A 15,464-nucleotide genomic window follows, 5' to 3' on the forward strand; every position below is an offset into this window, starting at 1 on the left:
TCAAATTTGAAATGATTATTAAAAATGCCTTAGTGAAGCATTATAAACATTAAGACTGGGGAAATAATTTTTGACCAAAATCGTGACCATGTTCCTTTAATCACTCGCTCTATTATATAGTAACTTACATATAGGTGATGTGTATTTTCATAAATATTTCAGATAAATTAGTATCAGTATCACCATTAAGTTACATGAATGGCTACAGTGTGCAGGGAAATATTCGACCCAGTCTTATTTTCATCCCTTTTCTGCTTTTGTTTTCAGCGGGCAATTTAAGACTGGGCGAATTGAAATGTTCCCAATTATCTCTCTTCAAACACAACTTTGTCTGGGCAGATTGAAAATGGGGCGAACGCGTTTGCAAGTGAAAAAGGGTGAAAATAATACGGGGCAAAAATAACCCTGTTAAGCGAAATATGGGTATTCCGACACCCCCCCCCCCCTTCCCGCGTCGTCTACCTGAATCCGCCACTGTGCAAGATTAAATTGTATACTTGGTCTTTCCCTGTATTAGGTACGTTGTGAACACCTGTACCTGTTTGTTCGGCACAAGGATCTGAAATTTGAATTGTTAAACATAATTTTGCACAATAGGCATTTTGTTTTTATAAACAAAAGTACTAAATCTCCTATGACAAGTGCAAGAGTAAATATATATTATAGGAAAAAACGGTCATTACTGGCTTCAGTTCATCTCCTGACAAAAGTGACAGCTAGATCTATTGAAAATCTCACCTCAGTCACATCTTTACAATTTCAGCTAATAGAAATAAGATACTCTCTCTCTCTCTCTCTCTCTCTCTCTCTCTCTCTCTCTCTCTCTCTCTCTCTCTCTCTCTCTCTCTCTCTCTCTCTCTCTCTCTCTCTCTCTCTCTCTCTCTCTCTCTCTCTCTCTCTGAGAAAAACTATCAGGGCATGTACATCATGTACATGTAGATGTGAACATTTTCACATGTAAATTTTGATTAATTGGAGGTGTTGCATTTATTTGCATGATCACTCTATATAAAATATTGTAATATGGAATATAACTGAGAAAAGATTTGATAGATTTGTATCCTTTGCTGACAAATACAGTTAGCCTACTACTTTATTTAACTTTATATATGGTTAAGTGAAACCTATGTATTATGTTTCCATCTCCTCCTCATCACCTGTAGGACAGACAAATGTAAGCCCCCCACATGTTCGCTTCACCTGTTCCTTTTCCCCGTTCAATTTAATACAAAATGATATATGTGCAAGAGTTGTATCCCTTTATTGTGATGTTGGATTTTTGAAATTGCCGCGCAAAACAGCACAACACAAGAGGGCGCAGTAAAATATTATTCTTATTGCGGAAGAGATTTCGGTGAACGTGTGTTGGATCTGTAGGCCTGTAATGTTGTGATTTAGAGCATTTCAAAGTGCTCTCAGAAGATAGAATCAGGCGCATTACAGCTGTTAAAGCTGTGAACCTTAACGGTGTTTTAAGAATATTTGTGCATTAGTTTTGTCAAGTATTGCAGTTGTGAGAAATGTCAGATCGAGCGAAGCAGACGGTCGGGTGACAGTCCTCGGATTGAGATATATCGGAGATGTCGGCGACAGTCCTTCACTTTGGAGACATTGTGTCTCTATATGCTGAAGGAGGTGTCAGTGGTTTCATCTCCACCCTTGGGTAAGTCGGTCAAGCTGTTTTATTTTCTATCTAGAGCTACCGAAATGCAAGACTTGCACCGGTTCGAATTTCCTCCATTTGTCATCAGAAAATCGCAGCGACACAGTAGCTCAAGTTGTGTAATTTGATTATCCGCTTTGCGGTTACATCTCCTGAGAAGAGAATGAAACAATTATGTTGTAAACAAAGATTTAGATAGAGAGTTAATCCTGACATTTTAGTGAAGAGCATACGTAAAATAATTCAAAAAATAATTTAGTAGTTCAATCCACGAAGAAAAACACTTTTCCTTTTATTTAATCTTTTCTATTATAATCAAGATGCATTACTACAAGTAGCAGTGTAGATTGTATATACTGATATATTTAGATAATAACTCCCAGTCTTTATGCTCTGCCTCACTGTCTAGAATTTGCTGTGCCCATTCATGCTTTTTGCAGTGCAGTGTATCATTTTTTTTGGTGATGTTCAGTGTTCTTAGAGGATATAAACATGTGTGAGTAACAGAGTTGACCAGACCCCTTTGTTGTAGTGATGTGGTCCCTGTGGTGATTGAGTGCAGGCCCATCTACAGACAAACCCTGTCAGTGACAATCAAATCTAACATGCCCCAGGTGTGCTTTCTTCTTCATGGTCGTTAGCTTATTTAGCTCTCTCTCTGGTGATCATTGTATGGCTATCCTATAATTCTCATTTGTTTTAATGTTAGCATCAAGGCTAAGGTAACCACTGGGTTATGAGGGTCTGTGGTTGATTTCTTCCAGTTTACATATGCCTACAATTATGTTAAGCACACATTGTTTGTTGCAAGAATGGTACATCAGGGTCTTGTTTGAAATACCCCCCCCCCCCACCCAACACACACACCTAAATTCTTATCAGAAATTTACTTAAAATACTTTAGTCTAGCAAGTTGGAGACAGCATGTATAAAGTGTTATTAAAATTGATAATTGATTAAATTTCATACAGTGTATATAAAAATTATCAAACATTTTAGTATATGGTAGTGTATGTAACATCTTTTGACAGGATACAACTTAAAGATGTAAATGTGAGAATTGTACATTTGCAGTACAAATAGGAATTAAATATAACCCTAAAATACATTTTTTATTTTCAAATTGAGTTTAAAACTTTGAATTGTTAATTTAAAAAAAAATATGTTTCAATTGTCTAAACTAAAAAGAAAAGTATTTGGCAATGCAATTCATCTGATCTGATACAAAACAGTGTTCTACATGCAGCCAAGAAGGGCATTTGCATTGGGCGTATCGCATTCAGGTGTATATTAAGTGAATCGTACCATCAGAAGAGATAAAATGTGTTTCAAAATTTTAAAAACCTTGAACATCTCTCTAAATTTATTATGCCACAAATCAGAAATGATGAGGGTCGCCCTTTATGTTATTGATCTCTAGCTGGAGTGTAAACAAGAGAGGTTTACACACTTAAAGGATGTGTACCTGCTGTGTACTTGTCATGTTGAACTGAAATCTGTAGGTGGTGCTCGAGAATCTTGTCCTTAACTGAGTTGTAAAATTAACTCCACTAGGGAGACCCCATTCAATTTTGTCTGAAGGGACTTGAATTTATTTTCATCCATTGTAATTCGCTTTTTGTAATTCACATTACATGGCTGAGGTAGATCAAGACTTTTCCCTTTTAAATATATTTTCATTATTATTGATAAGCACAAGAAATAGGGAGGTGTAGAAAGATTGACAAAGTTAGTGCTACATAAGCTTGATTAATGTGAGCCTTGGAGTTGTCTTTTTTTTCATGATCTGATCTCTTACTCCATGCGGAGTTGTGTATATCATAGATTCCACCTCCTGCTTGCTTATTTATAAAGATTGGTTTTTTATCAATCTTGAGTTATGCAACAAGATCTTTGAGCGAACTTTTTTTTTCAATATATATCCGTAACTTCTTAGAAGTAATCGCAGAATATTCAATAACCACTCCCCTGGCAGAGCATTAATAGTCTTAATATAAATTTACAAAATTTCAAAGATGCAATGGAATATAAGAAATTCATTGATGTTGGTGAGATCAAGATTTAGAATCCTTTACCAAGTGTAGAATCAGGAATTTAGTTTACTGGGGTATTTTACAAACGAAATCAATAAAAGTTGCTAATAATGATTAAGTTCAATAAAAAAAGAAGTTCTTTAAGATATATCTATTGTACTCTTTCTTTTTATTAAATTGATGGGTTCAGGTATAAGAATGTTGACAAAGTAGTGTGAGATAAAGATTGAGGCTTGGTCATAAATCACTGTTGTGTGTGGGAGGGCGAAGGTGATCAGAGAAAATGTGCCGTTCAATGGCTTTTTTTGGTACAGAAATGTTAATTTGATAAATAAAGGTTATGTAAAGAATCGTGCCGGTGTCTTACTCCTCAGTGATAAGCTTGATGGAGTGAAAGTTTCCAAGTGTTGGTAGAATATTAAGGTGATCTGCACATGATTGCAGTTTGTGTACTCTAAGATTCAATATGAGAGAGCTGTCATATCATTCATTACAGATTTAAGGACACATGAGGTGTCTCTTAATTTTAGATAAATTTCCATGATCATCGATTTTTTCCTTATTTATTTTCATCTAAACCAGTGTTTCTGCTAAAAATAATTCAAGGTACAATATCAGGCTATTTTTGAAGATAAAATATTTTGGATTTTCCTTATGATAGCATGCAAAATGCAATTAAATGCATAAAGTCATAGTACTGTGGAATCATTTTCATTTGTGGGGGTCAATGCTCGTGGTTAGGTTGCCAAGGTTTTTCTTGGTTCATGGGGAGGTAAATTTGTTGGTAGCAAATTCCATTTTAAAATAAAAATTAAACATATGCTTGCATATACGTTCATGGGGATGTAAATTCGTGGGCAAGGGTTACCCACAAAGCCACGAACATTGGTCCCCCACGAACAATGTTTATTCCACAGTATGTAATTTCTATTGAACCTATAAATCCAAATGAAGTAGCATATAATTATGGAATTATATAATTAATTACACAGTGGAAATCTTCACATTTGGGAGAAAGAAAAATGAAAATTGGTGAATAATGGAAGATACATCTTGTGTGTCCTAGAATGAGTATTCCAGTCACAAGGCTAACGATGGCTGATGAGTCCAATGATAAGACATTCACAGATTTCGATCTACTAGCTTTTGTGTCAAATTTAAAACAGCTAGTATGAAAATAATATGGTAATTCAGAAATTGCAACTGCATGGGTTTTCAGTTAGAACAGGTTGCAATATTTCTTCATTTTTTTTATCAGAATTAGTGGATTAAAATTTTATAATTAACAAAATAAACTATTTGAAAAAATTGGTAAACAGCCTCTTGAAATGACTGATTCACCTCTTTGTTTCAAAATTATCAAGAGCCCTGTGTAAGCAAACTAAACCTATAAACATTTGATATATATATATGTGTATATTGTATATATACATGAACTCCAAATACTGTAAATTCCTTATATTACGCAAGTACTTAATTCCACAATCCCGCTGTTTTGTATCAAATCCCAAGAATATAAAATCGCGAAGGTGGAACTTTTATCCTTATTTAAATTCTCAAAGTTCTCAACTCTTGAAAAATAATGGCGAGATTTTAAAATTCGCGAAGGGTGCTCCTCGCGATTTTACGCAGATAATAATTCCTCGAGTTTAATTTGGAATCTATAGTATGAATTTGTCAGAATTCATTTTACAAATCTTTCTATATAGTTTGAAATTTATCAGATACATTGTATTTTATCTACATGTAATGGTACTCATATTGATTAATACAGTTCCTGATTTGCCTTACAGGTTGGTAGATGACAGGTGCGTGGTTCAGCCTGATGCTGGGGACTTGAACAACCCTCCCAAGAAGTTCAGAGGTGTGTATGTCATTACTGTGTGATAGAAATGAACAGAGAGGAATGAGGGATCTTGGCAGTGTCCTGTAGTTATTAATTTTTCTTGTAATTAGGTAGCGTTAATAAGTTGTATAAGAACTCACAGTATATAGATAGATTTCTATATCGATCAGAAGATACAGTGATAAGAAGACACAGTGTAGATCGATCGATCCTCAAAGAAAACATGCAGGCCGTCCTCGCAAAAATTGAGAATGCCCCCTCTTAGCCTTAAGTACTCTGCCCCTTTCTAGTCTTTACCTTAAGACATTAATTTAAGGTTTAGAATTTTCAAATTTTACAATATTTACAATATCAAAAACAAGGAAAGATAAAATTTAAAAATCCCATTGTGATTCAGACTCATCAAAACTTACAGATCCATAGTGAACACTTTAACCCACTTCACTACGCATTTAGATGACAATTTTGGGAAAGAAAATATTTATGAAATTATACTTGATTTTATTGGGGTTTTTTTTTATGAATAATGATAAAATTAATAATTAACCTTAAGTTAGAATGTCCTTCTATACCTCAGAAGATTTTATAGTACATTGTCCCTTTGATAAGAGAGGTTATGCTTGCTGCAGCTGGAATGAAATATGTTTTTTTAATGAATTGTTCAGTAATACACATTTTTCCTCAAATTTTGTCCAAGAACTTTTGTGCTTTTCAACCCTTTTCAAAAGTATTTTTAACGAAGCAAATTTCTAATGAATGTACAGAGTGGTAATATATTTTATAGTCAGATGTAACTGAAAAATATTTGGTCATACACTGTACACATAAAGCTGAGTTTTGTCTTTCGAAAAAAGATAACTTGCAACCTTTAGTTCCCGAAACTACTTGAGCACTATAGGTAGATAGAATTTAAAAATGATGATCATTATACTTTTAACATTTTGTGATCATGATGATTAGTCTAATAAACAGACCTTAAAGCAACTATAACAAAAAACAGGTTTAAATGACATTTCTCCCACAGTATATATATACATACATTGATGGTTGTGTATTAAATGTTACAGACAGGGAGCTTGGCATTAGATAAATGTTAAGACTCAGTGCCATCTACAGAAAAATAAAGGTCAGGGTAAATAGAGGTTATGGGAAACACAGGGAATTAAAAAAATACAACTGTATCAAGATAACACCAGCAGTAGCATGTTATGTATGCCTAGGTCAATAAGGACATATCCCCCCAAAACTCTCTAATTGATCACAATTTATTTGCCAGTAGTGATTTATGACTTAAATATTTTGACAGATTTACTCTGATATATCCTCACAGTGATAAAGTGTGCCCTGTTAATGATTTAATCTCAAAATTTGGTATTCTTATCAAGTTAAGTCAAGGCTGTGAACTGACAGAAAATTGCACATTTACTGGAATTTTGAAATGATGAGTGACATTGAAGATAAAGATTGAGGAAGCTTCAGCATTCAGATTAACCTTCTTATCTATTATCATGATTTTAATACATGTAGTGTTTTTTTTTATGCCTGCCTGGAATTACCTGGTATTACATCAAAGACTTGTTATTTTTAGCTTAGTTAATTCATAAAAAATCTTCCATCCTGTTTTGTTTTATTTATTGCAACACAGAATTAGAAACAATTGACACACAAAACAATGTTCAGTCATGAAGCTACCTACACAAGCAAAGGGGAAGAGATAGAAATATCTACAGACATATTATCACTGTAACTGTTTACAAACATAACTTTCTTCTGTCACTTCCAATCAAACAGTGCAGTACTGCTGAGATTCTCATTGTAAAGCAGGAGCTCTGGACTAGATCATGCCAATTCTACTAGGTCATTCTCTATGCAGCATGGGGCATCCATAGCTTTAAATACAGTAAAACTCGTTTAGTACGAACATGGATATTGCGAATTCACGGATATAGCGAAGTCATCTTGGATCCCCAGCTATGTAAATTTAATGAATTTCTTATACGGTTATAACGAATTACGGATATAACGAAGTAATTTCTTTGGTCCCAGTGACTTCGTTATAACCGAGTTTTGCTGTACATAGAACATGCACAAATCTGCATACAGACCCACTGTACAGAGTATCATAAGTTAGCTGTATGTTTGATATCTCAGGAGTTTTTTTCATCAGGTTCTCAAGTTTTCAGTGTGTTTGTGTAGGATATCTCAGTTTATGGCTAAAGTCATAAAGAGTTTAAGCATAGAATATTTATAGCTCCCAGCAATGGTCAGTCCATGTGTCACATTTGTATCTGATGTTAGATTTGGGATTCCTAAAAAATACATGTATCTTGATCTTATACATGTATGAGCTATTGACACATAAGTGATACTGTAAAAGTGGTTAATTACGCATGGGGGAAATTTACACTACGGTATTTACGCAGAAGGCCTAAAACCGTGTAAAATACCCCCGCATATATGGCCAAAAACTCAACATTTTAGAGTGGTATATATCACACATCCTTGTATTTAATACCCACGAGTATTGTATGACCATAGAAAATGGGTACTTAAACACCAGCGTAAATAACCACTTTTACAGTATATCAACATAACTTAAATTTACATGTAAATAATATGCACATGTACAAAATTTATAGTACATGCATGTATAATGGAATAGCCATTGAATAGGACGGGATGTGAATTTATACATTGGATTAAAATGCATGATTTCCCCAAATATCGTGGATGATTCAGAGTTTATAAATCATACACAAGCAGATAAAAATGCAGTATCAAGTTCTTTTTAGTGTTTTATAAATTTATATATATATATCTATGTACAGGTACATGTATTGACTTTTACATACCACATATTTAGTGTGTCACCACTAGGTCTAAAATGTACAGACTATAACTGATCAATATAGAATTGATCATCAGACAAAGGTGACAAGTGCAAGAGTAAATATATATTATAGGAAAAAACTGTCATTACTGGCTTCAGTTCATCTCCTGACAAAAGTGGCAGCTAGATCTATTGAAAATCTCACCTCAGTCACATCTCTACAATTTCAGCTAATAGAAATAAGATTCTCTCTCTCTCTCTCTCTCTCTCTCTCTCTCTCTCTCTCTCTCTCTCTCTCTCTCTCTCTCTCTCAGAAAAACTATCAGGGCATGTACATGTGGATGTGAACATTTTCACATGTAAATTTTGATTAATTGGAGGCGTTGCATTTATTTGCATGATCACTCTATATAAAATATTGTAATATGGAATATAACTGAGAAAGGATTTGATAGATTTGTATCCTTTGCTGACAAATACAGCTACTACTTTATTTAACTTTATATATGGTTAAAAGTGAAACCAATGTATTATGTTTCCATCTTCTCCTCATCCCTTGTAGGACAGACAAATGTAAGCCCCCCACAAGTTCGCTCCACCTGGTCCTTTGTCGGTGATAATGCACTGTTCCAGTGTACCCCATCTCTTTAGTTCTTCTACATGTCTACATTTGATATTGTTGGCTTCAAGGCTTTCTCTTTTTCTCTAGTATCAAGCCAAGTCCAGTTTGTAGAGTTCAATTGTACAGTCACTTTACCGGTAACGAATCAGTATGCGGTTTTGTTGTACATGCGACTAATATTAACGGAATACCAAATAATTTTATTTTTTTGTTTAAATCACGTTTCTTTGTCCTTCTAAACTGTAGTATCAAACTTCCGAAAATATAAAGGATGAATTACTGAGATATTAGTTTCAACACCCCCTCCATTTTCCTAGTTTCGAATACGTTTTCCAGTATCAAATCAAGCGCCCTCTATCACTTCTGACCGAAAATTTTGGGTACATGTCAATAGACTTATAAATGTTATTAAATGAAGAAGGAAAAATGATTTTGGAAATATGTTATTTAAACAAATAATGTAATCGTTATTTTTATTGTACTGTTTTCCTGTCAAATTGAAACTGGACTTGAACAGTTTTCATTTTGCGTTACTTTATGAAATTGAATTTTCATGAAAACACTTTATAATAGTAATTGATGATAAGTAGTTGCCATTTGCCTTTGTTTTGCCCATATATCTATCAATATATGCAGCCAAATAATACTTCTGTCGCAATGAATCGACACTAGGAAAACTACACATGGTTTTATTTGAAGTCGTAATTTCATTCAAAGCTCCATTATTATTTGATATGATGCTTAGTCTCATTAAACGGATTGGATTATAATTACTTATCATCCACTAAAAAGGGGTGGATAACAAACTTATTTTCATAGTCAGGTTTAATTGTTTTCACACTTTCGTTTTTTCTGCCTTGTAGTTCGTATCTAGGTCACCTTTTTAATTTGTAAACAATACGGTAAATAATCATGCAAATGTCAAACAACTCCACACACTGATAGAATATTTATTTCTGTATTATAATTACCTAGCTTGGATTTTTTAAAACCTTAACACCGTTTTTCTAAAAATTATTCGATACTGGCAAATATTCATTACCGGTAAAACGACTATTTATTCCGAAGGGTGAATGTTCTTGTTTGTCAGTAAATGTTTTATTTTGTTTACGTTTAAACTTATGAAAAGATCTAGCAAATAATTTCTTAGCTTATCTTCAAGAATTTGTTAGATTACGTTATCAAACTCCCATCCACATATATTATTGATTTGGAGCAACCATCTGTCTCTTTTATATTTTGAAGTTTGTTGAATAAATCATCAGTAGAAAGAGTTCTTTGCCCTCATGTAATATTTTTGATGCTTAGATGATTATTAAAACCCATATTGTCATCTGACAAGAGTATAGGGGTTTGTAATCTAGTGAGAACTGCGATTTCTAGAGTTGGCCCTCTCTGTAACATGTACAATGCATTTTATTCCTGAGGAAATGCAGTATATTATATAGCTTTTATTTAATTACCTTTTGGAAGCTTGAAAAGGGGGATATCTGCAAAAAAGCTTGCATGTCAGACCTGAGCTGAATGATGACATAATGATATATATGCAACTTGGTAATGAGATTTTCCCTAATAATACCAATAGCTTTGGCAGGGGTAGTCATGTTTCTAATGGCTCCTCACTCAGAGAGAAGTAATTGAGTGAAAGCAGAAACTAACAGTTGCTTTATTTCTCATTTGAGATCTGGTTTTTCTTCCTTCTCAAAATAAACAAATTGTTTTCAATGCAAGTTCAAGGTTTTTACCGTCTGATGGTTTAAATCGTTGCATGCAATCTTCATTAGATTTCTCTAAGCATATATTCATCTGTAAGATGAAGACTTATATATCTTTTAAAGATGTCAGACATTACATTTGAATTCAGCAAATAGGTCTTAATTATTTGCAAAAAGCTTCTCATAAAGTAGGATATTTGCAAGAAGATCCTGGATTGCACTAAGGACTAAACCTAGTACAATCAATGAAAAATACTTGTAAGGACTGTTTTTCGCCGGTAGTCTGCAATATACGTGTATATGTTCATTTAAATTTTTGAAATATTTTCTGCATTTTATTATGTATCACTATGATGGTATATGAAAATTCTTTGCATTTTAGCACCCAAACAGTTGCAGAGCTGGGTCTACGTCTATTGTTGTTTAATATCAAACATATGCGATTGTATGTAGCATTACATAATAGATAGCTTTGTTTATACTGCCGATATAAACAGTATTGCTTGAGATTTTCTGTTTCATCTCTAATGCTTGCTCTTTGTCCCATTATCAAAGCTGAGAGCACAATCGGCATTAAACATTTACTACAGGGGATTTTTTCCCTTGATTTTCGGCACCAGCCCCTTGTAGCCACTCTGTAGTGTATATTTCCTGTTGGCATTCTCCGATCGGTTTTTCTTCCCTGTTGCATGAGGTTAACCAGGAAGTCTAGAGATAAAAGGAAAGCGCTACTTGGGTTTTCACTAAAGATGTTCAAGAGTAGAAAAATTGTCACATTGTTATGAATACATAGAAAAATGTACTACTGTAAAAGCACATATGTTCGTTGGGTCAAAATTTCGTTGTTTTTAAACCAAATGCAATTTCGTTAGCATTTAATTTCGTCATATCGTAATCTCTTTGTTATCATTAATACCTGGGTTTAAAATTCGTCATGGATTTAATTTCGCTGATTTATACTATCAACGAAAATAACGAAATTAAATCCTCAACGAATATTTCTGCTTCTTCAGTATGTACTTTTAGACGTAAATTTAGACAGTAAAAATACTGCACTGGGTTTTGCCGCTACTAAGGGTTTTACTTAGATGTTTATTGGCAAAAATATTATGACTTTATATAATATATTTTACACAATATCTGAGTTTCACTTATATGTTCAAGATTGAAACATTATGACATTATATTATACATGTATACATATAGCACAATATCTGATGTATGTACTTAAAGATGTAAATAAAAAAAAACCTCACTGCACTAGTTTGGGTGCTTTTCAGGGTTTCAATTACATGTTTCTGATTAGATCAATTATGGCATTGTAATATTTATATAGCACAGAATCTCACTGACAAACTTTGAGACATCACTTGTTTTTTAAATAATGAGCTGAGTTTTTTCCATTATTGGGGGTTTTACTGTACTTTGATGTTCAACATGTTCAAGTCTCTGTAGAAAAAATTAGGACATTATATTATATTCATAGCACAGTACTTGATATTCATACTTTTAGATGTAAATACACCTAAGGTTTTGCCGCTTCTCTTAAAGGGTTTCGCTCTGAGGTTTTTGAGTAGAAAAATTATGACATGATTTATATAGCACAATATCTGACTGACAAATCTTAGATGTCAATTTTTTTAAATACAGTTGAACTTTGGGAACTTGAACACTGATATCTCAAATAGAGTGGATATGTCGAAGTTATTTGTAAATCCCAACCACTTATACTCTATGCAGTTTACCCTTGATATCTCAAATACTTGGATATCTCGAAGTTTTCAACCAGCCCCATTTAGTTTGAGATAATGAAGTTTGACTATACAAACTGAGATAACGAACATTTTTGTTAACTGCCACTTAGTAAATATGTGTATCAAGTTTGTGATTTAATTATACCCCCCCTCCGAAGGAGAGGGGGTATACTGTTTTACCCTTGTGTGTCTGTCTGTCCGTCTGTCCGTCCGTTACAAAAGTTTCTGTCGCGTTTATCTAAGCAACTATTTATCGCAGATGCTTGACATTTTTACACAGTGTTTGTTTTGGCATGCCATATTGTGGGATATATTTTTGTATCAATCGGACGTCAACTTCCTGTTAAATAATTACTGTTTATTTTTAGCCAAAATTTTCAAACAAATTTTCCTCAAAGATTTCTCAGCAGCTATTTATCGCAGATGCTTGAAATTTTAACACACTATTTGTTTAGGCATGCCATATTGTGGGATATATTTCTGTACCAATCGGATGCCAGCTTTCTGTTAAATGTCGACTTTGCTTATTTTGCATATTCACATCAGAGCGGGGGTATCACTAGTGAGCATTGGCTCACAGATATCTTGTTCATCTTTTATTGTACATCACTTGTTACTTGATGCAACTCTAAACAATTGTGTTGGATCATAGATGAATCTGCATTCATTTGAATTACCAGAGTCTGCTTACACAAAATGGACAACAATCATTTTATGAGCACATTTATTACCAACAACATTAAATCAACAAGATATTATACACAGTGACAAGAAAGTAAGCATTGAATAATTCAAAGGTATATTATAAAATGTGAGATCAAAATTATTCCTTGGTATTTGAAGAAGAGAGAAAATGTTAATTACATGTATGATATTTCATTAGAATATCTTAAAGAATAAAAATGTACATTTGTATGATTCAATGTAGAACATTATACTGTAGAATAATAATCAACTCTCCAGTATTTTCCAGATGGTTTCTGCCAATTTAGATTAAATGTAGAACATTTTACCCTAGAATAATAATCGACTTCAATATTTTCTAGAGGGTTTCTACCAATTTATACCTGTATGGTGTGGTCAATATTCTAGAAGCCAAGTTATTAGTCAGCTTTATAATCTTGTAGAATTCTAACATCCTGAAAGTGAAAACTGAATTATATTTATTTGGTTGCAGTGGTGATTAATTTTGTTTTTATTTTGAGCAAAAAGTGGGTAAAAGAGTTCATTATAAATGCCGTAGGGAGTTTCCACCTTATTTGACTGGCAATTTTATGAGATTAAAGTTTTTAATGATGAGTAAAAAGGACACCAGGGAAATTTTCTCTCAATCTTTTTTACAACAATTTTATTTTATTTGTTAGCTAGAGCACATAAAAAGAGATGTTGAGTGATTTTTTTATGGTTTCAAGCTTGTAACTTTAAAAGTGATAATGCAGTATAGATGCATGATTAGATGATTTAGAGGAATTTGAGGAATGTACTTCATTTTATTTTATTAAAATTCTTTCTTATTTGAAATTATTTTAAGGAAAAGAAAAATTTCTTCTTCTTTTGCTGACCAATACTTTGTACGATAAAACTTGTTTATAGCAAAGTTAAAGGATCTGTGGGTTTACTGTGATTTACTGGGATCACGTGTCATGATTTATATAGTCTATTATGATGTGAAGATACTGTAAACGTATTATATTTGGCGTGTACAATATTTGGCGGAAATTAGTTTTCAAACCAGTTGGCGTGGATTTGAATTAGCGTATTCCTGAATTTGACTATTCTTATACATAGATGTGTAGCATTGATATAGCGATGTACTTGATTTAGCAGAGGCCGCATTCCGCCAAAAGCGCTAAATAGAATACACAGCCAAATCTACATGTAGTATGTTTACAGTAGTCCATAATCAGCTATAAATAGACTTTTACAGACCACCCTGTTGCTATACATGTAATGATATTTCTGTCTATAATTGGACTTTTAAAGATTTCCTGTAAATATAGTATAATATGTACATGTACATATATTCTTTATTTGTACTTCTTCAGACTGTCTGTTCAAGATCTGCCCCAGTAACCGATACTCGGCCCAGAAACAGTTCCGGCAGGCCCAGCGGTCTGGGACCAACTCGACCACTTCCTGCTCCGATACCGTCCTGCTAAAGAAACTCCACGTAATGTCACTGTCTACAGCAATATGAGCTCATGCATTGCTTAAAGAATTATGAATTTGTTGTGTAGAATTTTACTCTCTCAAATGTGTTCTTCATTTAACTATAACCTACATGAGAATAAGGCTAAAACAAAGTGTTGGATTTGACCTAGAGAGAGATTGCATGGTGTATCAGAACATATATGATTAACCAGTTTTTGTACAGGATGACAGCAATGTAAGCTGTGCTTCAATCAGAGCCTCTAAATTGCTTTTCTTAAAAAAAAAAAAATTACAAAAGCTCATAAATTTTCATGTTTTCCAATTATGAAGTATACTACAAATCAATAATTTACCAATTCAGTATCAAAAAATTTTCAGCCTATATTGCTGGAAGCTCAACTTTCACATTGTTTCCAAATTAAATGCAGAATGTAACATGTGAATAAATTTTTTATAGGATAGAAATGCATGTATGCATTAAAACAAAATTAATATTAATAACAGTTATTGATGGAATGAGGGAAAAAAGGTATTGACAAATGTATTTTAGATTGACGATAAAGACAGAATGACGGTGTGTAAATATATTACTTTCACGTACATCTAGATCACAATCTATCAATTGTTTTATTGATTGCAGAGTGCTGCTGAGTTAGAGAAGAAACAAAATGAATCTGAGTATAAGAAACAACTTGGAAACACAGTGCAATATGGAAATGTCATACAAGTAAGCAGACACAGAAATCCAACTCCATACAGTACCTTGTAGTTCATTTATAAGTTGGAAAATATCAATTCATTTTGATAACAGATAAACACTACAAGTCATTGTACCGGTACTTGTTTTTAA

The 15,464-nt window shown here is 33.3% G+C and overlaps 1 protein-coding gene across 14 annotated transcripts in view; it reads left to right on the forward strand.

Moving 5' to 3' along the window:
* Positions 1 to 1,319: 1,319 nt before the first annotated feature.
* Positions 1,320 to 15,464, forward strand: part of LOC105325881 (inositol 1,4,5-trisphosphate-gated calcium channel ITPR1) — a 70,510-nt gene continuing 56,365 nt past the window's right edge. For 11 of the 14 annotated variants that reach the window (XM_066081218.1, XM_066081216.1, XM_066081217.1 and 8 more), the window contains exons 1-4: positions 1,320 to 1,663; positions 5,490 to 5,560; positions 14,509 to 14,633; positions 15,255 to 15,341. In XM_066081218.1, the coding sequence (XP_065937290.1) occupies positions 1,581 to 1,663; positions 5,490 to 5,560; positions 14,509 to 14,633; positions 15,255 to 15,341 (366 nt within the window). In that variant the 5' untranslated portion in view covers positions 1,320 to 1,580. The remainder of the gene's footprint in view (positions 1,664 to 5,489; positions 5,561 to 14,508; positions 14,634 to 15,254; positions 15,342 to 15,464) is intronic. The other 3 variants (XM_066081226.1, XM_066081228.1, XM_066081227.1) reach the window with 1 other exon arrangement.

Source organism: Magallana gigas, chromosome 4 (assembly GCF_963853765.1).
Source record: "Magallana gigas chromosome 4, xbMagGiga1.1, whole genome shotgun sequence".
Classification (NCBI taxonomy): domain Eukaryota; kingdom Metazoa; phylum Mollusca; class Bivalvia; order Ostreida; family Ostreidae; genus Magallana; species Magallana gigas.